General features: G+C 37.0%; 2 protein-coding genes across 2 annotated transcripts in view; one reads left to right on the top strand and one right to left on the bottom strand.

Moving 5' to 3' along the window:
* The first annotated feature begins 889 nt into the window (after positions 1–889).
* Positions 890–6,533, top strand: SNRPF (small nuclear ribonucleoprotein polypeptide F). The gene is made up of 4 exons (XM_063075703.1): positions 890–1,025; positions 2,126–2,251; positions 5,644–5,708; positions 6,401–6,533. The coding sequence occupies exons 1-4, from the start codon at positions 1,023–1,025 to the stop codon at positions 6,465–6,467; spliced, it is 261 nt and encodes an 86-aa protein (XP_062931773.1). The 5' UTR covers positions 890–1,022; the 3' UTR covers positions 6,468–6,533.
* Positions 6,534–7,578: 1,045 nt separating this feature from the next.
* The window catches only part of CCDC38 (coiled-coil domain containing 38), a 52,842-nt gene continuing 39,834 nt past the window's right edge, over positions 7,579–20,586 (bottom strand). The window contains exons 11-15 of the mRNA XM_063115643.1: positions 19,147–19,298; positions 17,501–17,636; positions 12,627–12,832; positions 10,273–10,366; positions 7,579–7,692 (exon numbers count right to left, since the gene is read on the bottom strand). Of these exons, the coding sequence (XP_062971713.1) occupies positions 7,579–7,692; positions 10,273–10,366; positions 12,627–12,832; positions 17,501–17,636; positions 19,147–19,298 (702 nt within the window). The remainder of the gene's footprint in view (positions 7,693–10,272; positions 10,367–12,626; positions 12,833–17,500; positions 17,637–19,146; positions 19,299–20,586) is intronic.

Below are 20,586 nucleotides of genomic sequence, written 5' to 3'. Positions count from 1 at the left end.
TGAGTTTTCACCCTGCCCAACACCATCCCCACGTGATGGACGGAGGTTCTGGGTCCAGGCTGCCTCCCAAGTGTCACCTACGACGCCGTAACGCCCCAAGATACGCCACATTTAATCCTCAATTCCAAATCCAGCTCCTTACGTCCGGATTGTGTTCTGTGCAAGACCTACATCCACCACTTCAGAGTGAGCCGAACGTCTGGCACACTGAGATTACGGGAAAAACAAGTGAGATTCTGATCGCTACTGCTCCATCAGAAGGGGTGATCCGTGAGAACGTGAATACTCCCACGTCCTTAATTACAAACGCACGGAAAAAGACCGTCAGAGACAGGGAGACCCTGACGCCGGCTCTAGGCTCACCCTCGCCTCGCCTGAAATCAGTTCTGTACCTTCGGTGCGTTTCACCTGTCCTGGTCTAGTCTCGGTCCGCCCGCGTTCTTTAAAAAGCTGAAAAACTCAAGTAAAAGGGGGCCGTGGCGGAGCGCCCCCAAATCACAGAATCTGTGGGAGAGTGAGGAAGAAACTCAAGATTCCCGAACTCGTTCTCACAGGTGAAGAACAAAACAATCCCTCCCCCGCCCCCCTGCCCCAAGCCAAATAGGCGAGAAATTATGGGGTGCACAGCATCTCACAGCCGGCCGCTCCAGGCAGAAAAGCAAACTTAAAATCCTGGCCGGGCCCCGTGGCCTCTGCAGCCTCGCAGCTCCCCTTCAGGGCCGAAGAGAGAGGCGGCAGGTTTGCCACAAGCGGGCGCTCCACTGGCAAGACACAAACGCACGCCACACGGCTAGTTGCCAGGAGACGAGCCCAGCCACCTCCTCCAATCAGCACGCACCTCTTTGCGTCCAATCACAGAAGCCGGGAGGGCTGTAGTGGGAGGTGAAAGGTCAAGCTGCTGTTTGGTGGCCATTTCTCTTGAGGCTCAGGGGTTCGGGACCTGCGGTAGCTGCTCCAGTCACAAGGGACGGGGCGGCAGCTGGGTCGGTGGCAAATAGCCTGCAGAATCGCCCGTAGTCGCGATGGTAAGGAGAAGGAGGAGATCCGGAGTCTCCGGAGAGAGGGAGGGAGGGCGACCAGCCTCGCCGGGCCTGCTGGTTGCTTCGCGCGTTTCCCATTCATCCGCGTGAGGCGCCGCGCTCCCGGTCGCCAGCACCTTCGCCCTTCTCTGGGGTTTTTGAAGCTCGCGCTCCTTCCGACGGCTTTCCCTCCCCAGGAGTTCCCTTGCCTTGTTTTCCTCTTCGTTTGAATCCGGGCCTGAGGTGTCCTTGCCGGCTGGGGCTCAGGATCGGGGTAAAGCTGAAGCGGGTTTTCACTTCCCGCTTATCACGCTCCAAAATCCGCTTTCATTCTGGGATGTTGGGATGTTCAGCCCCCGCAGCCCTCTGGAACACAAAGCCCAGGCTTTTTCTTTTCTTCTTAAAAATTCGGTCAGCAAGTATTTGAGCGCATACTTCCTGCCAGGTATTGTCCTTAGATGCTAAGAATATAGGGTGAAAAGTACAGATGCGGACCCTACTCTAGCGTGAGGGATAGTCATTAGCCAACCAATAACAGAAATATACAATTGCAAATAGAAAGCAGACGGGATGCTGTGCCTCACGCACGTTGGTACAGTAGAGGGTTGCTAAGGGATGGCCTCCCCTTAGGAGGTGGGATTTAACCTGAAACCTAATGACATGAAATACAGAACCATAAAGAGCAGGAGGAAGAGTATACCAAGCACAGAGAACAGGATAAGTATTTGTTTGCATGTGCTGCCCCCACAGGCTTCTTGAGGACAGGGACTGTCGTGTTTTTTTGTTTTAGTACCTTTACCTTTGTTTCTTTAGAGCTTGGAACAGTGAGTGATGTATAGTAGGTATTCAGTGTTTAAGTAAATAATGAATACTTCATTTTATTTTGATGCGTTAAAGATGAAACCGACTAACTGGATATTTATATTTACCTGATACTCTTCAACCAATAAAAGTGAAAATTATGTAGTATAGTGAGTGATAGGGAGTCAAGGGTTTGCTTCATTTGGATACCATAAAATATCGATTGGTTATTTGTTTGAGGGGAGTGGGTGGTGGAAACTGAACTAAAGAAAAAGAATCAGTTGGATCTTTTTTTCTTTGTGCAGAGTTTACCCCTCAATCCCAAACCTTTCCTCAATGGATTAACAGGAAAGCCAGTGATGGTGAAACTTAAGTGGGGAATGGAGTACAAGGGCTACCTGGTATCTGTAGATGGCTATATGAACATGCAGGTAAGCTAAAGAGTTATAAAAGTCATTAAATTGTATTTATTTTGCTTCACCTTATTCCTGAAAGGTTTCGTGTGACTAGTAAGTATACCACTAAATGGACAAACATAAAGCAAAATTCAGGAATATAGTCAAGGCCAGGGAGGATGTTAAAACTGCAGTATCCTAGGTACAAGACATGGGGTTAAACCAAAATTCAGCCACAGATTTTACTCCTAGTGGTTAAAGTGAGAAGGACTCAGACATTTGATTCATAACACCATAAGGGAAACACTCTAGTTTGCTGAAGAAAGCAAAACTTTTCCTAACACTTAGCTCTGAAAGAAATTTTTCAAGTGAATTTCTTGAGTCTTTTATAATAAATGCTAAAGGCACAACACCAAAGTAATTCAATAAAAGCATTTATTCAGAGGGAAGACAGATCAGCCAAGAGAATTGATGAACTGACTGCATAATTGTTAAACTAGTTTCTGTAAATGATTCAGCTGGGTGTTGGTTTTTTGGGGTTTTTTTGTAATTAATTTTTTCTTATTGTGGTAAATATACATGCAAAATTTTCCACTTTAACCATTTTCAAGTGTGTAATTCAGTGGCATTAACTACATTCACATTGTTGTGTAGCTATCACCGTTATCCATTTCCATTTTATCATCCAAAGTGAAATTCTATGCCCATTAAACAGTAAGACCCTATTCCCCTTTCTTCCCATCCGCTAATAACTGCTGTTCTACTTTCTATCTCTGAATTTGATTATTCTCAGTACCTCATAAGTGGAATCATACAATATTTGTCCTTTTGTGTCTGGCTTCTTTCACTTCACACAGTGTATTTAAGGTTCATCCATGTTTGTAGCATGTGTCAGAATTTGATTCCTTTTATGACTGACTAATATTCTATTGTGTGGATATACCACATTTTAATTCATTCATCTCTTGATGGATGGACACTGAGTTGCTTCTACTGTTTGACTATTGTGAAAACTGCTACTGTGAACATGGATGTACAAATACCAGTTTGAGTCCCTGCTTTCAGCTCTTCTGGGTATACACCTAGAAGTGGAATTACTGGATCATATTGTAATTCTATGTTTAATTATTTCAGGAGCTGCCATACTATTTCTCATGGTAGCTGCAGTTTTACCTTCCCATCAGCAATGCAAAAGGATACCGATTTCTCCACATCCTCACTGACACTTGTTGGTTTTTATTTTCTTTGTTAATAATAGCTATCCTAGTGGGTGTGAAGTAGAGTCTCATTGTGGTTTTGATTTGCATTTCCCTAATTACTAATGATGTTGAGCACCTTGTCATGTGCTTATTGGCCATTTGTTTATCTTCTTTGGAGAAATGCCTATTCATATCCTTTACCAGTTTTTAAGTTGGGTTGTTTGGCTTTTTATTGTATAGTTATGGTAATTTCCAGCCAAGTTTTTAAAGGTTACCTAGACAAGTGGTCAATCAAACCATGAATTCAACTAACAGGAGTACTTAGGTAGGGAGAGCACTAAGATTTGCCTTAACTTAAGCATTTCCCACCTGAACAGATGATACTAAGGTCCCCAAAGTTCTTATAAAGCATGGGTTTGGTCTGGAAAATTCACCAAACAGGAATCATTTACAAAAGCCATAGAAAAATCTGAAAAGTTTATATATAGTGATGAAAATGTTATGGAATTAAATGGTGATAGTTTTACACTTTATGAATATACTAAGAATGACTGAATTGTACACTTTAAAAGAGTGAGTTTTATGCTTTGGAAATTACATCTCAGTTTAAAAAAAGAACAAAGAATACCCACTTAATATTTGACTTGAGAATTAATGTAGCTTCCTAGTGAGCCAACCATGTTGATATCAGCTTTTGAATTTGTTCACTTAGTAAATTTATACTGAGTATCCATTACGTGCCTGGAACTGTGAATATAGCAGTAAACAAAAAATTTCTACCCTCAAAAGTTTGTGTTTCGGTGGTGGGAGATGGTAATATAATAGAATATGATATCACGTATGATAGACGCTATGAAGAAAAAGAAAGAAAAAGGGAAAAGAGTGACAGAGTGTGCAGTGTTAGATAGGAAGTGAATTTAAGCAGAGACCAGAATTTGTGAGCACCTCAAGTGAGTATCTGGGGAAAGAGCATCCCAGTCTGAGGGAACATCAAGTACAAAGCCCCTCTGGCAGGAGCATGCTTGGTATGCTCCAGGTACAGCAAGAAGACCAGTGCAGAGAGTTAGGGGAAGAATCATGGAAAGTTGGGTTGGAATAATAAATAGCTTTAAAGCAGTGGTGAAGAGCTTAATACATCATAGAAAGAATTTAATACATCATAGAAAGCCTTTGGGATATTGTTGTATAATTTGGAAACCAGTTTAATGTTGATGAACATGCCAAAAATAATTACTTTAAAAGAAAAATTAGTTGCTTTTAATACATTATTTCTAATAGCTGTTACATACAAAAGTAATTGTCTCAAAAATCATGTTTCAAACAAAACCATATTCTCTGGGTATATGAGATTACTTTTTGTTTTCTGCAGGAGAGGGAATACCATCCAGTAGTGGTATTAATTCATTAACATGTTTTAAATGCCTTAAGTCACATTCTCTTTAAGCCCTATTTTTCTCCCTTTTCTACTTGCCTAGTTAAGAAGGAAACTTCCCTCTCTCCCTTGTCTCCTGTTCATTCCTTTTGTGAGGCCCAGATGGCACTGATTGTGATTTTTAAAAATTACAAGTAAAGTTTACTACCTATATGTAGAAGGAAAGCTAAACATTTTGATTTAAAATTACAAAGTTCCCTGAAATAACTATAAAGGCCACCCTTAACTGTTTAACTCCTCTTGAGAACTTGTTTTTCCCTGTTTATTAATACAGAAATCTAAAAACAAAAAATTCTTGTTTAGTTCTTTGGTTTGATCATTGACTAATATAAAAGTATTTGGTATTTTAGCCATAGCTTTTGTATACCCATTGGATACCTCAATATGATTTCTAATGTTGTTACTCAGAAAAGGTAATGTCTGGTTCTTTAGATTTGAATTTTTGGAAAACTTTTAATCACAACTTACTGATAAATTGGAGACTGACTTCCTTGACACACTATTTTGACGTCTAATAGAAAGAAATATTACATAACCTGGGAGATTTAAAAACTTACGTTGAAACAAGCTTTATTATATATTCTACATCCATGAGTGTTAATTTTACTGCATGTTTATATGAAACCCAAAAGTAATATAATAGTAATAGAAAGCTAATCTTCTCAGTATTAATTATAGATAAATTTGACTTGTTGGTATAGAAAGGTCTTAGTTAATAAGTTCTGTCACCAGTCACCAGTGTAATATACTATTTTCCTCCTGTGTGATTGTACTAATATATTTATTTTTATTTAAAGCTTGCAAATACAGAAGAATACATAGATGGAGCATTGTCTGGACATCTGGGTGAAGTTTTAATAAGGTAACAAACAGCAGTAGTGTGTGTGTGTGTGTGTGTGTGTGTGTGTGTGTGTGTGTGTGTGTGTGTGTGTGTGTGTGTGTGTGTGTGTGTGTGTGTGTGTGTGTGTGTAAGGAGTTACTGGTGAGCATTAGAAATACCTGTTTAAATAAATTAGTGCCTCAGTTTTGAAATTGCTTTTTTAGAAATTACTATTTAACATAATGCTCTACAATTAGACTTCAAAGATCTTTGAAGTTGTTATACCTGTCAAAGGTAATATTTAAATATTTTGGAGCTTTGCATCATTAAGATTTTTCTGGTGTTGATATTAAATTTTTCGGCTCTTAGCTGTAACCTCTTTCTGTGGTCTTAGTTACAGGAGCATAGTTTTGAATTTTAGTTAGGTCTGGCTGATGTCAAGGATTTTTCTTATACTCATTTTCTAATACTAGTCTGAAATATCCAAATTCTAATAATTATTCCCTTTGGAAAATCATAAAGATGTTATTTTATAACAACCACATGGTAAAAAATGTGTCATATGCTTTTTAACAAATATATGTAAATAAAATTCTTTTTTAAAAGAGGAAGAATGATATATTGTAAATTTAGCATTCAGTATATTTACAGTGAAAAAAATTCTAGTAATAGTGATTCAGATCATATATGGTTTCTGGTTGGAACAACAAAATGGACTCTTTTTCTATTTACAGGTGTAATAATGTGCTTTATATCAGAGGTGTTGAAGAAGAAGAAGAAGATGGGGAAATGAGAGAATAGCATCTTTTGGGGGGGATTTTTTTTATATATCTAGACAATAAAGATTTGTTTGTTTTTTCAACTTGACTTGTTAACTATCCATATGCAGCTATTTACTTGCAAAACTCCAATGTTGAAACAATTGAAAGATTATTTACAGAACTGATGCTTTAAAAACCACCCAGGTTTATTTAAGTTGGTTTTCTTTTATAAGCCCACTACTGCTTTTTTCTGTAAGAGATAATTATTTCTGTGCTTTGGAAATTTTTATAAAGGTGAATTTCAACCCTTTTCTTGTACCATATTAACTGAGACCTTTCAAAAGCAACTGTTTCTTTTAAAGTTATTTTTGAGTCACTTTTAACATGTATAAAGTTAAATATTTTCTTAGTATTAATATATACAATCTTATTTTACTTCGTCAATAAATTACAGTTAATTCTTTACCATTATAAGCTAAATGCACATATTGTAGCTAAAATTGAAACATCACCTGAAAATTAAAATAATTGTGGAGATAAGACACAACAGAAATTCTGAATAGACATTTAAGCTGAAAGAATATGGCTTGTTCACTTAAGAGAATAGAGTTTTCTATCAGAACTTAATGTGAAATAAAAACCAGTCTCACAGTTATGTTCTGAGACCATAATCTAGTGATTTTCACTTGTTTTAAACCCCTCAAAACCCTTCAGATATTTTAGAGTTGTACATTGTTAAAATGTATATTCCATAGTGATAACAGTATGCTATGAACTTCCCAATAGACTGGTTGAGAAAATATATCATTTAAACTCACATGTTGTCAGAAGAATGGCCATTATTACACTTTAATGGTCATTCACCATATAGTCATTTCTATAAACCATCTTTGGAATGTGTGTCTCCAACTAGAAGAGCTCAAAGTATAGATATAAATGTTAAGCTGTATAGAATGATAATTATGATATGAATAATAAAAGTCTTCAACAAAAGAAAATAACTCTCATTCCCAATACTATAACCTTTGGAATAAGGGCCTGTCTTCCTCAAATTGGTTAGGTCAGTATATGGGGCAGAAAATTGCCATTACCGAAAGCCAAAATCTATGAAATATACCTAAAACATTCTGGTATGTCTTAACTGCTCCTATTCAAGTAAAAAAATATTCTTCCTCTTCTGTTTTTGTTCTTGAATCTCTGACTGAAATTAGTTCAGGTCTGTTAGCTGATGGAGGTTTTGAACGATAGACAAGTCGTCTTCCCATCTGAAACAAAAGGGAAACAAAATACTTCATATTCTTTAGCATAACCGTTTTCTGGTTGAAGTATGTAAAATTCCAATAATAAGTTGATTTTTATAAGAATAGTATGCTTTAAAATATCAGATAAGGAATTGGTAACCTAATGGATGTCTAGGCAAAGTTAAGCAGCAAGTTGAGCACCTATAGTTTCTAGAAAACAGAGTTAGGTTTTATGGGGAAGTGGTGAGATTCAGGTAAAGTCATCAAATAGCATACAGTTCAAATACAGTCAGCCTAGAAAAGCACCATATCGGAGGCCAACATTTAGTTTAAGTGCCATGGCCAGTTTTTTCTCCATAGTTGGAAGAGATCATTTGTTTCTGTTGACTACCAGTTGACTAGCATTTAGAAATCTTGTTAAACAAAAACTTCAGAAAACCACATTCTATTTTCTTAAACACTGGTATTACAATTAGCTCTTAGAGGTGTTCCCACCAGGAAATTCTTAGGGAAATTTTAAGTTCATTTTTTCTAGGGTATATATACCCAAGTATATCACTACTCAATTTATTTTTCTCTTGTATTCTTAGGATCTACCCCTTCCCTTTTTTGGTTTTTGTTTTGCTTTTATAGCTGAATTAAATATATAAATTAAATGAATGGATGAGGAAACTACCATATTCTATTGTACATGAGATTTGATGGGACACATACATTGTGTCTCAAAAGGGACACTATATTGACATTTTAGGCAGGGCAATTCTCATGTGAGACCATTCCCCCCTGCACTGAAGAATTCTTGACATTCCTGGACCCAGAGAAGCTAAATAACAGTAGCACTCCTCCCATCCTTACAACAAAAAAAATGTCGTTGGGGGACTAGAATCCCTGAATTTCTTTTCTAATGTCAAAATTTTTTAAAAAATGTCAGCAGTTTTTGGTAACCTTCATATTCATACTGTCTGAGAAAATTGCCAGTGATGAAGCGTCCTGAGTAAACTATCAGAGGTCTTTCTACATTGTTGACTTTATCAGATCACCATTTTCTTTTTCAGTTTTTTTTCCAGTTTTAGTTTTTATTCTCATTTTTAGTTTATTCAATAAGCATTTATTGAGTATCCACTATGTTCCAGGCTTTGGAGATACAAAGGTTATAAAACTTATGGTCTAGAAGGAAAGGTGGATATACAGTTAGCCCTCCATATCCATGGGTTCTGCATCAGTTGATTCAACCAATCTTAGATGGGAAATATTCAGAAAAAAAAAATTGCGTCTTTACTGAACACATACAGACTTTTTTTCTTGCCATTATTTCCTAAACAATACAGTACTACAGCTATTTACTTAGCATTTACATTGTATTCGTATTATAGGTAATCTAAAGTATCGGGGAGGATCTGCATAGGTTATAGGCAATACTGCACTATTCTAGATCAGACACTTGAGCATCCGTGGGTATTGGTACCCAGAAGTCCTGGAACCAATCCCCTATGGATACTGAGAGATGACTATTGAAAAATAATAGGTGAGGAAAGTCTTCATAGGAAGAATTGAATTGAACTAGATAAATATAGACCCTTTCTAAGATTAAGTACTTATTTAAAATAAAATATTTTAAGGTAATCGTCACTTTTTGGTATACTAGTACATATTAACAGTTATCATACTTAAGAACTTTTTTCAAGTTCTTACCTCAAGAGGCACACAAGCACTGTGTTACCTATCACTGTAGTAAGAATCATTGTCCACATTAGCTTTGCAGATAACCATGAAATTGTCTTCCTGGAATATGTTTTAGATCCCATCCCAGAGGAGGGAGACAGTGGCACATAGAAACAGAAGGCCCTCCTTACCCAGTGTGGAAGCCATGGACCACATACACTTGGTGACAGAAGTATGATCCCATACTTCTGATTGGACAGGTACTCTTGCCATATAAGGAACCTTGGCTTCTGGTCTGATTCTGCTGCTAAATCAGAAGTGACTTTGGGCAAATCATTTTAACTTCAATCTTTAACTATCAATCTCATTATCTTTACAGTGTGGAGATTAGAAGACCCTTCCAAGTATATGTAATTCTCTGGGTTCGCTATCTCCAAAACTTTGTTGAGTGAAAGAAGCAAGGTTCATAGCTGCCATTTGTAAGAAAAAGAATATGTACACAAATACGTAGAATATTTCCAGAAGGATGCAGATGAAAACTTTTAACAGTGGTGGACTCCAGGGAGGGCAACTGAGGAAGTCTGATTTTTCACTGAATACTCTTTTGTACCTTTTGAACTTTGAACCATATGCTTATATTACCTATTTAAAACAACTTATTCAAAAATTCTCCAGTTTCACAAATCTAGAACTAAAGAAAAAGAGGAAAGAGAAGAGGCTTCTTTTACCAAAGTGGGTCTAATGGAGAACTGAAGACCTAATAATTTGGATTATTCTAAAAGTAACAAGGAACCAGAGGGAGAACAATTGAAGCCGTGAGCAAGAAAGATTATTTTACTGAAGTTCAACCTGCATAAGTTAGACAAATCAGATATTTCAGTTTTGCACCACAGAGGCACACACATGTTGATGTGGCTGGGCTATTAATAGCAAAACACGAACCTTTTTCTTTGGTTGTGCTACTGCTCTTTCTAGAGCAGCTTTTAGCCTTTCCTCCTGGTGTCTTTGTTTTTCTCTCATTTTCTCATCACGCAACCTGTCACAAGAGGGGAGGAACATTTTTGTAACTATAAATCACAGAGAGTAAAAAAGATCTACATCATTACTCTTTGGTAATGAACTATCTGAAAATATAAAACCTCTTTTAAGGTTAAATGAAAATGGTACTTCATCTTCACCCATAGTGACTTTTGAATATTTAGGTAAACCCCAACAACAAATCCTGTTTTGAAATGGGAAGAAATTTTATTTCACCATTTTGGAAGAAGTAAAATCTACCCAGATCTTGGTCTAAAATGAGATCATACCTTCTAGTCCCTCCAGATACATTTCAGTGCTTTACAGTTAGTCTGTACAATAACTACTTGAATTACCTTCCAGCTTCCCCCTCCCTGCTTTTTAAAACCTTTTTATTGAAGTATAACATACAGAAAAGTACACAGATCACAAGTGTATAGCTCAATGAGTTGCCACAAAAGTGTACTCTCCAGTTAATCTTTCTGAATGACATCCTCAAATTAAGACCAAGACATACTATTTGTCTTATTCTCTTTAGGGTTGTTGTGAGGAGGAAAATTAGATAGTCTATTATAAGGCTATTACAAGGCTTAGTGCAGAATAGGTTCTCAATAAGTGATATTTTATGGATTTATAGACTATTGTCAGTGTAAGGTTATACACTAGTGGATGAAAATAACATTTACTGAGCATTTTAATTAGTAAAATTAGGTGCTCTGTTAGGTGCCTCCAAACCATGGGGGAAAATCAACTAAATTTCTCTTGAATAAGAAGAAAAATAATTGGAATTAAATTCATGTATCACTGCTGAAAATAAGTTGTAGTTACACTTTGATGAGAATGTATTTGCTACTGTAAAAGGGATGCAAGTGCTGTTAGTGTAATCAGTGAGGTCATCTTATGAAAGGAGTAATCTTTTATTTCAAAAGTTTTTTAAGAGTTTGCTTTGTTTTATTTATTTATTTTTATTATTTTTTTAAATTTTAACTTTTCAATATACATTGTAGTTGATTTTCATGTCCCTTTACCCGTTCCTCTTTCCCCGCTCCCCCCGCCCACTACATCATATCTGTTCGTTTGTCTTAACAAGTTTGCTTTATATTCAATAAAATCTGATCAGGATCACCTTCATATATTCTGGACTTCATTTTCATATGGGGGAAACAATATCTCCCATGCACCAGTAATATAGTAAGCAATAACAAAATATCTAATACTAATGGCTGATATTTGAGTACTTACTATGTGCCAAACAGGCTTTAGTGCTTTTATGTAGATTATTTAATGTGCACAGCAACCCTATGAGATAAGTACAATTATTACTGCCATTTTACAGATTAGGAAACTGAGACTGGAGAAGTTATGCTGCCCGCCTAAGATCACAAAGTTGTGAGCAGTTGAACCTGAATTGAACCCAGGCAGGCAGGCTCTCATGCCGATGCGGGTAGCCATAGAACTAGTCTGCTTTCCAACATGTTTTTTGCTATAACAGAAACATTATCCCACTTACAAACATTTACTACATGCCACATTATACTAGGGGTCATTTATATTTATAATCGCCTCAAATGTAGTCTGTACATAAAAATCCTTATTTAACTCAGTGTGGTAATCTGTAAATCGGTGTGTTCTGAAAGACTCCAGGCTAGGCAGGGACATGGGGGTCAGGGGGTGGAGTCCCAGGTATGATAATCTTCATAAGGTTGTCTTGAGGAATAAATGAACTAATGTCTAAGTGTTGTTGTATAAGTGTTGGTAGTTTTGCACTGAGGAAAACCCTCATTGTGTGGCTGTGACTTTCAAACAATTCCTTCATAGATTGAGTCTCCCTATAGTTTTCCAATGAAGGGCTCTTAATTCTATGCCTTGGGTCTTTCACCACAAGTGCAATTCTTCCATTTCATAGTTTTGTAAACATTTGCACGTGGCTAGTGAGTTCACCTCAAAGATTCACTTTTCCAGGCTAAAAGGACCCCCTCCCCTTCCCGAACTAGGTCAATTGCCCCTAGTGAGTTTTCTTTGTTCATTTGGTTCCTTTCCTTCACACTGCTCATTACCATTGGTAAGACACATTTATTTTATAAAGATATTTGATGAAGTGTCTTCACACTAAATAACTTATGAGGAGAGCAGGGCTGGGTTTGGTTCTTCACCACTGCGTCCCTACATGGCAGTCCTTGCTATATGAGAGAGACTTTCTAAACATTTGTGGAATCCAAGCAAAACCAGCTATTCATTAAATCATTCACTATACTTATATCATAAGAAATTCACTGTACTTTTGCCGTCGCTCCTTCTGTTTTATTCTCTCAATTGCCTCCACATTTTCTTTGGGAATGGATTCGATGAGGTCACACAGTTCCACCAGGCGAGACTCTACTTTTACCAGCTTTTGAACTGCATTGAGGCTACCAACCTCAGCATCTCCGATGCAGATTCTGTACACTTGATTAATTTTTTTACTAAGTGAGTCTATCAGTTTTTCCTGATATTGGGAAGAAAAGGAAGAGCAGAAAGCATAACAACATATGTCTATTTGGTTGCTCATTCAATAAATATAAAATTCCCTTTTACGATGATACAGTGAAAAGTCTTTTATATGCTACTAAGTGTTTCCTTTTTTAAAAGAAAACTTTAATATGACATAGACCAGTGATATTCAATCTGTATCATCATTTATAGTCACATCATTACTATAGTAACACCTTGGATTATTTTCTTAAAATATATTTAAGCCCAGCTATAAAACGTAATTATAATAAGAATATCCTTTCCCTTGAATGTTTTTGTTTATCTGATTCCCTAAGCATTCAAGTAGAGGCAACATACATTTTAACAGTGCCTTGCACATAACTGTGCACTTAATAAATGTTTACTGAATAAGTGACTAAATGCATTCTCTCAGAAAAAAAAAAATTTACTAGCAGATTCCCAGGCTGGTCTGCCAAAGCATTTATAGCAATCAGATTTTCACTTTCTCCTTTGGAAAGCCATTGCAGTATTCTAATCTAAACAGAAGCTTAGGTCAAACTTTGCTGATCCCTGTACCTTGATACTGCTCTGTGTTAAGTGATGGTAGATATTTTTGAGCTGGTAGGTAACTCATTTCAGGACCATAAGAAAATTATCATCCTCTTTCTCCATTGCATACCTGGCATTCGCAGCTAAGAGGACCTCAACAAACTGCTGGGCAAGGTAGATAGCTCTCCAGGTAGCATCCTGCCCCAGTTCCCACTTCTGCTCAAGAAGATGAGAATCACCATAAAGCCAAGGACAAATAACACACTCAAGACAGATGTGGCTCCTGAAACCATGGGAAATCCCTCCTGGAATCACAGTCTCCTTCCAGAGCCACCAACACTTAATTATAAGCCAAGATCTGATACCAAGAGTATACTTCCAACTGCTTGTCTCCCCCACCTCCTAGTTTAACAAGCTATCTGATGGTCCTATTTACCAAAAAGCTCCTTTTTTTCTCTCTCTCTAAAGTAATACTTACTCTTTTTCCTATTTATACTAAAACACAATCCTTTTAGAAAACTTGGAGAAATAAAAAATAATATAAAAGAAAAAAGCAAAAGTCCTATTTTTCATAAAGCCCCCTTTTTTCCCCTCCCTAAAATAACATTTATTATATTTTCTATTTATATAACAACATATTCCTTTTAGAAACCTTGGAGACATTGTAGAAAAAGATAAAAGGAAAAAGTGAAAGTAACCCATTAGGGGCTGAAATATTGTACACTGCATATTAAAAAGCAAAACTGCTGAAATGTGAGTCACTAAAGCAGAAAAAACTTGATACTTAAAAAAATATATTGAACACTGGTTTTGAGAAAAAGCAACTTTACTGTGAGAATGGTAAGCCGTTGATATAAATTCCTAAAGAGACCTCTTAAACAGAGCTTTAGATAGGCATGGGCAGTGGCTTTTTAGGACATCCAGGAGAGGATGAAGACAAAAAGGGATAATTTCTTAAGATAACAAGGTAAGAACAGCATAAGAAAGGAGAGAAGGCAGGCTGGCCGGTTAGCACAGTTGGTTAGAGGGCATCATAATACCAACATCAAGGGTTCAGATCCCTGTACTGACCAGCAGGAAGAAAGAAATAGTGAGGAATGAGGTTAAAGAAGATGACTTGTGTGAAAAAGAGATTGAGAGCCTGGCCCTCAAAAGGGCAAAGAAAATAGAGCTCAAGATACAAGCCTACTGATGACATAAGTAAAGTGTCAGCCTGATCCCTGGAACTGCCACCAGATGGCAGGCCTAGCCCTGAGCACCAAGTGAGGCTTCAGGGGGTAGGAGGTGCTCTTCAGGAGGTATAGTGGGGTGGGATTATGGAAAACTCTGATACCGGGATGAGAATTTAAAATGCCCTCCAACAGCAAATGGGAAGTGATATGACCAGAGTGACCTTTTAGGAGGAATCATTGTATCAGAACTGGAGAGGGGAGGGGGGACATAACTAGATGTCATTGGAAGTCTTCCAACTCAAGGATTCTGTCATTCTAATCCATGTCACATTCTGCTGTGTGCTGTCTACACACAATGCTGCCAATTGAATTTGATCAGCTCCCTGTGCAAAAGAATAATAAAACCCAGAGATGAACACATTCTGAAAACTGAACAATGAAATACCTTATGTTCCATTTCATGTTCCATGAAAATGGAACTGCTACACACAACAACATGGATGAATCTCACCAACATAATGTTATGAGAAAGAAGCCAGATACATTACATGATTCCATTTGCACAAAGTTCAAAAATAGGAAAACTCATTGATGGTGAGAGAAGTCAGGATAGTGGTCACTTTTGAGGGATGGTAGAAACTGGAAGGAAATATGAGGGAAGTTTCTGGGGGCAGATATGGTCTATTCCCTAATTTGGAGGTAGCATGTAGGTGTGTTCACTTTGAGGAAAGTCCTCAAGAGGTACTCTAATGATATGTGCACTTTCAACATTATACTATACTTGAATTTAAAATTTTATTTTACAAGTAAAATATTGAATCAAGGAAAAAAATTTTAGGGGATCAGGTACAGTTAGGAGTGTGGAAGTTTTGAAAGAATAAAATATTCATTGTACAGTTATAGCTCCAAAGTAACTATGATAATTTGAGTATCAAAATTAGTTGTGTCAATTACACCTGGGAAAAAACTTTTAGAAAATTAGGTGCAACTATGTTTATTTACTCATAAAGGATTATGTTTTGCATGTTTTGAGGTCTGGAAGAATGGGGTTAGGAAAACAGGAAAATTCTAAGAATACTTTTTCCTCCCAGTTTTCCTCTCTGCCTCTCCTTCTCTACCCTACAGTTTCTATCTCTAGGAAACACTGTGAATTATTAGCCCCATTTCCCCTGAATATACAATAAATACATGAATGCCAAATTTATACTCGTGACAAAAATTTCATGGACAGTCTTTTAAAAAGTAATTTTCAGATCAATTCTACCTTCTCTGTTTAGGGATCTGATTGCTTTAATGTTTACAAGTATTGAAAATGCCAGTTTTTTCCATAGCTGCCCTAAACTTGGATGAAATGGATATCACGAATGTTTATCTCACATTTTGTTTGTCAATCAGCTTCAGAATTATTTAAAACAGAGTTGAGGGATGGAAATGACCCAAGTGTCCATCAACAGATGAGTGAATAAACAGAATATGGTATATACACATACAGTGGACTGTTAACTCAGCCTTAGACAAAAATGCAGTTCTAATACATACTACAACATGGATAAACATTGAAAACATTATGCTAAGTGAAATAAGCCAGACGCCAAAGAACAAATATTGTACTGTTCCACTTAACATGAGGAACCGAGAATAGTCAAATTCCTAGAGACAGAAAGTAGCATGGTCGTTGCGAGGGGCAAAGGAGGGAGAAATGGGGAGTTTGTTAAATGGATACAGAGTTTCAGTTTTGCAAGATGAAAAGAGTCCTGGAGATTTGTGGCAAAACAATGTGAATGTACTTAACACTACTGAACTGTAAATTTAAAAATGGTTAAGGTGTTACATTTTATGTTGAAATAATGATGAAAAAGTTCTGGAAATAGTGGTGATGGTTAGACAACATTGTAAATGTACTTAATGCCATTGAGCTACAAGTCAACATGGTTAAATGGTCAATTTTGTTATGTATATTTAATCACAGTAAAAATCATGTTTTAAAACAACGACAACAACAACAACAAAACCCAGCACTGAAGAGCTGAAAGGTGGATGTCATCACACTTCTTCCTCTAGCAATGCGCAAGCCCACCCGCCGCTAACTCAGGGTGCTATAACACCCTAGGGAATGTGTGTACAAAGGAGCCATGAACAGCTTCTGCTTTTTGTGGGTAGGGAGGACAGTAATCTTCTGATACTTACCCCAAATCCATCTCTGTTTGAAAATCAAGTTCCTGACCGTAAATGTCATATTAGCTCCACATATTAGCTTTGAATTTTTATTTCATTTAAGGTTTTTACAAGGAAACCAATGTTAGATGGAGTTTGTTATGAGTCTTAAAAACTAACCTAGTCATTCATTCATCAAACATTTATTGAGCACCAACTTTATGGGGACATTAAACTGAACTAAAAAGGCTAAGACAGTTCTGCCCTTGAGGGGTTTGCATCCAGCTGGAGAGATGAACATGTCACTACATAAGTGTCCTAGTATGTGTCACCAGTGCTCTGATAATGAGTCTATCTGTGCAGGCCCAAAGACACCAAAATGTAATACAAGCTCAGTGTTGGGCAAATTTTCCATTCAGTGCTGATTCATTGTTGAGTTGATTCACTGCTTCCTCTCGTAATTACTTGCTCGTTAAATTACCACTTAAATGATCTCAGGCAGTAAATTACTTAATACATATATACACTCTGACTTAAAGAAATGTATTTAGAGGAAAAGAATCATAGTTTGTAAAGATTAGAGCAACATTTTAAGAGAAACCTAGTGCCAATTTGAATGCTTCCTAGCTATGTAATTTCAGTATTACATACTGGCAGGATAATTACAAGCTGGTTTTCTGCCTCTATCATTAACCTGAGACTTGTGATTTGCTTTAACTCCCCTATTCAAATGCTTCGTACACAGGAAATACAAATTATTATTATCATGACCCAAAATAAAATTACCATAGACAAAAATTGATTACCTGAGCCTCTGAATTAAATTCTCCGAAACTAAATAGCCTGGACCTTAATTCCAATTCTGCTGCTTTTTCCTCTTCTCTCACACACTTATCCTTAAGCACTGCCTTGTTCTCTAAAAGAAACTCTATGTTGGTATTTCTGTTGCAAAAAAAGAAAGAGACCCCCATCTGTAATTTGTGGTTTAGAGAAATAACTGTCAGTCAGGAGCTTCGACATCCTTCTAGATCATGTGCCAGCATCCTATCTCTAGCAGGCCAAGTATGAGTCCACAGTTGAAGACATTGCCAAAGTACATACAACTTTTCAAGTTACAGTGAGAATCATAAGTGAATCAGAAGTGCATGCTGCTGTCAACTTCCATCAGAAAGCTATTTTCTTCCCTTTCCCTACCTTTGTGTCCCCTCAAGTCTCCCAAATCAAGAGCTAGAATGTCAGGAACCCAAGCTGTGGTGTGATATATTATGGCAGTGTTTGCAAACCTGGCTGAGAACCAGAATATCTGGTGGGCCAAGGGGGAAAATATAGACTCCTGAATCCCTTGCCTAGAGATTTCCCTGGATAACGATCCCCTAGAGATAGATTCTGACACAGATCCCTTTTCCTGCCTGCCCGCATCCACCCTGTCCTGGAAAATCGTACTTAGGGGAGGGAGGGCAGCCATCATCCGCTGTGAGAATTGAGAAAGATACAAGGATTCAAAGGATACAGTCGTGGTAATGAATTGGCTGTGAGATCATGACTTTTAGTTTCTTATCTTCTGAACGAATTCACTTGTTCTGAGGTTAAATGTAGTTTGACCTACTGTTTAAAATGATTGCCATTGTCTGGCCCAGAAAATTTCTCCAAAAAAGATTCTACACATTTTTATAATGAGCAGATATAAAAATCTATTCTCTACAACTTGAAGTTCTTTTTCAAAATTATAATAATATAAAATTTTAGAATAGAAAGGAATTTTGTGAGTTATCAGATCCAGCCTCTTTGCCCTGACAGAAATCTTTTCTTTTATAGTCATGAAATATGTTATAAAATAATATAATATTTAATCACAAAAATTATTTTGTTGAGAGTAACAGCCAAGGAAAATGCATTTATTAGCATTATCATCTAAAGCATGATTTGATTGAGGAATGACAGCAAGCCAGGAGACAGAGTGAAAATTATACTTGACAAAAATTAAGGCAGTTTAATTCATTTTAGTTTTTTTTTTTTTTTTTAAAGATGACCAGTAAGGGGATCTCAACCCTTGGCTTGGTGTTGTCAGCACCACGCTCAGCCAGTGAGCAAACCGGCCATCCCTATATAGGATCCAAACCCATGGCCTTGGTGTTATCAGCACCGCACTCTACCGAGTGAGCCACGGGCCGGCCTAATTCATTTTAGTTTTTAAAACTATCTTTTATTATTACTAGGTAGGAAAATATTTTGACAAATGGAAGGAAGTAGGGACAAAATTAAACTAAAGCCAGTCTATTCTGTGTAAATATAACTTCTACATTTTATACCCCACAATGTAGACTACTGTTAATAAAAATCCCAGCCTAAATCCAGAGAGACCATGAGAAAGAGCCACATGTCAATGAGTTCGACCCAATCTCCAGTTAGAAATTGCCTAACAGAATAAATGTACTTGTTTTTAATGACTTACATTTTATCCTGTATTATTTTTTCTCTTTTGTTTACATCTTCAAGATTTTCATCTACATCTTGGGAATACTGGACCAAAGTAAGATTCTGCTCTTCCAATTCTGTGAGGACTTGGAGTAACTCTTCTGGTTCTTTAAAATAAAGCTCTGGCTCCTAATCAATCAATAATGAACAATATAGTTCATTTCAAAATATGCTACCTATGCACATGTGACTTACCTAGGAAACATAGTGGAGTAAAGGAATACTGTTCTGATTGTGCAGGAGACACGGGTAAAGAGTTACACGGGAGCCCCACCTATATCCCTAGTGAGAGTTGGCTCTAAGGAAGAGGATGTTTTGGGTATCAGGGAAAGATGAAAGGTACTAAAGAGGGGAAGGGGAAGGGAAAAAGAAAGAAGCGAGTGAGGAAAAGAGAAAAGAAGGATTAAAGCAGAAGAAGAAACACAAGCAGGAAAAAGGGAAAGGCAAGGGAGAAGGAATAGAAGAAGAAGCCAGAAGGCTAAGTGAAGTTCATTTTCCCTCCACATTTTAATTATTTTATTGTCCAAAATTTTAAGAATAAGTGTATATTACTTTAAGTAAACAATTTTTTAAAAGATGATGGGTATTTGCACACCCCCGTGCTCATCATTATTTACAATAGCCAAGAGTTGGAAGCAACTTAAATGTCCATTGATGGATGAATGGATAAAGAAAATGTGGTAACTACGTGCAATGGAATATTATTCAGCCTTAAAAAAGAAGGGAATCCTGTCACATGAGACAACATGGACATTATCCTTGGGGACATTATGCTAAGTGAAATAGGCCAGTCACAAAAAGACAAATACTGTATGATTCCACTTATATGAGGTATCTAAAGTAATCAGACTCTCAGAAACAGAATGTAGAATGGTGGTTGCCAGGGACTATGGGAGGTGGAAAAGAGGAGTTGTTTAATGGGTGTAGAGTTTGAGTTTTGCAAGATGAAAAAGTTCTAGAGATCTGTTGTGCAGCAATCTGCATATGGTTAACACTACTGTACTGCACACTTAAAAATGGTTAAGATGGTAAATTTTATGTTATGAGGTTTTTTTTAAACCACAATTTAAAAAATGATGACTCTGATAAGGTGTGTAATGGACGGTGGGTTTTGTTCTTTTGAGTTTCTGTGTTTGCATAAGGATAGGTTTAGCTCAAAGTCAATCTTGTGGCAATAAAGGGCTGTTTTGTAGAAGGCCACTTAGTACATCTCAAGCCCCGATAAAATGATAAGCAATCAGAAAGTGGCTATTTTTACAGGAAGACTGTAGATGATATATATCTCTTAAATTATTACCTATTATAGACATTTATTTTTCATAAATTATCTTATGATAAAGATCTACTATATATCCAATTGGAGAACAGTATCAAAATCATTTTTCCTTCTGGAAAGTTTGTGGAACATTTGGAATAG

This window comes from Cynocephalus volans, chromosome 12 (genome assembly GCF_027409185.1).
Source record: "Cynocephalus volans isolate mCynVol1 chromosome 12, mCynVol1.pri, whole genome shotgun sequence".
NCBI lineage: Eukaryota > Metazoa > Chordata > Mammalia > Dermoptera > Cynocephalidae > Cynocephalus > Cynocephalus volans.
Note: the sequence above shows the minus strand (reverse complement) of the source record. Positions and strands in the feature narration are given on the sequence as shown.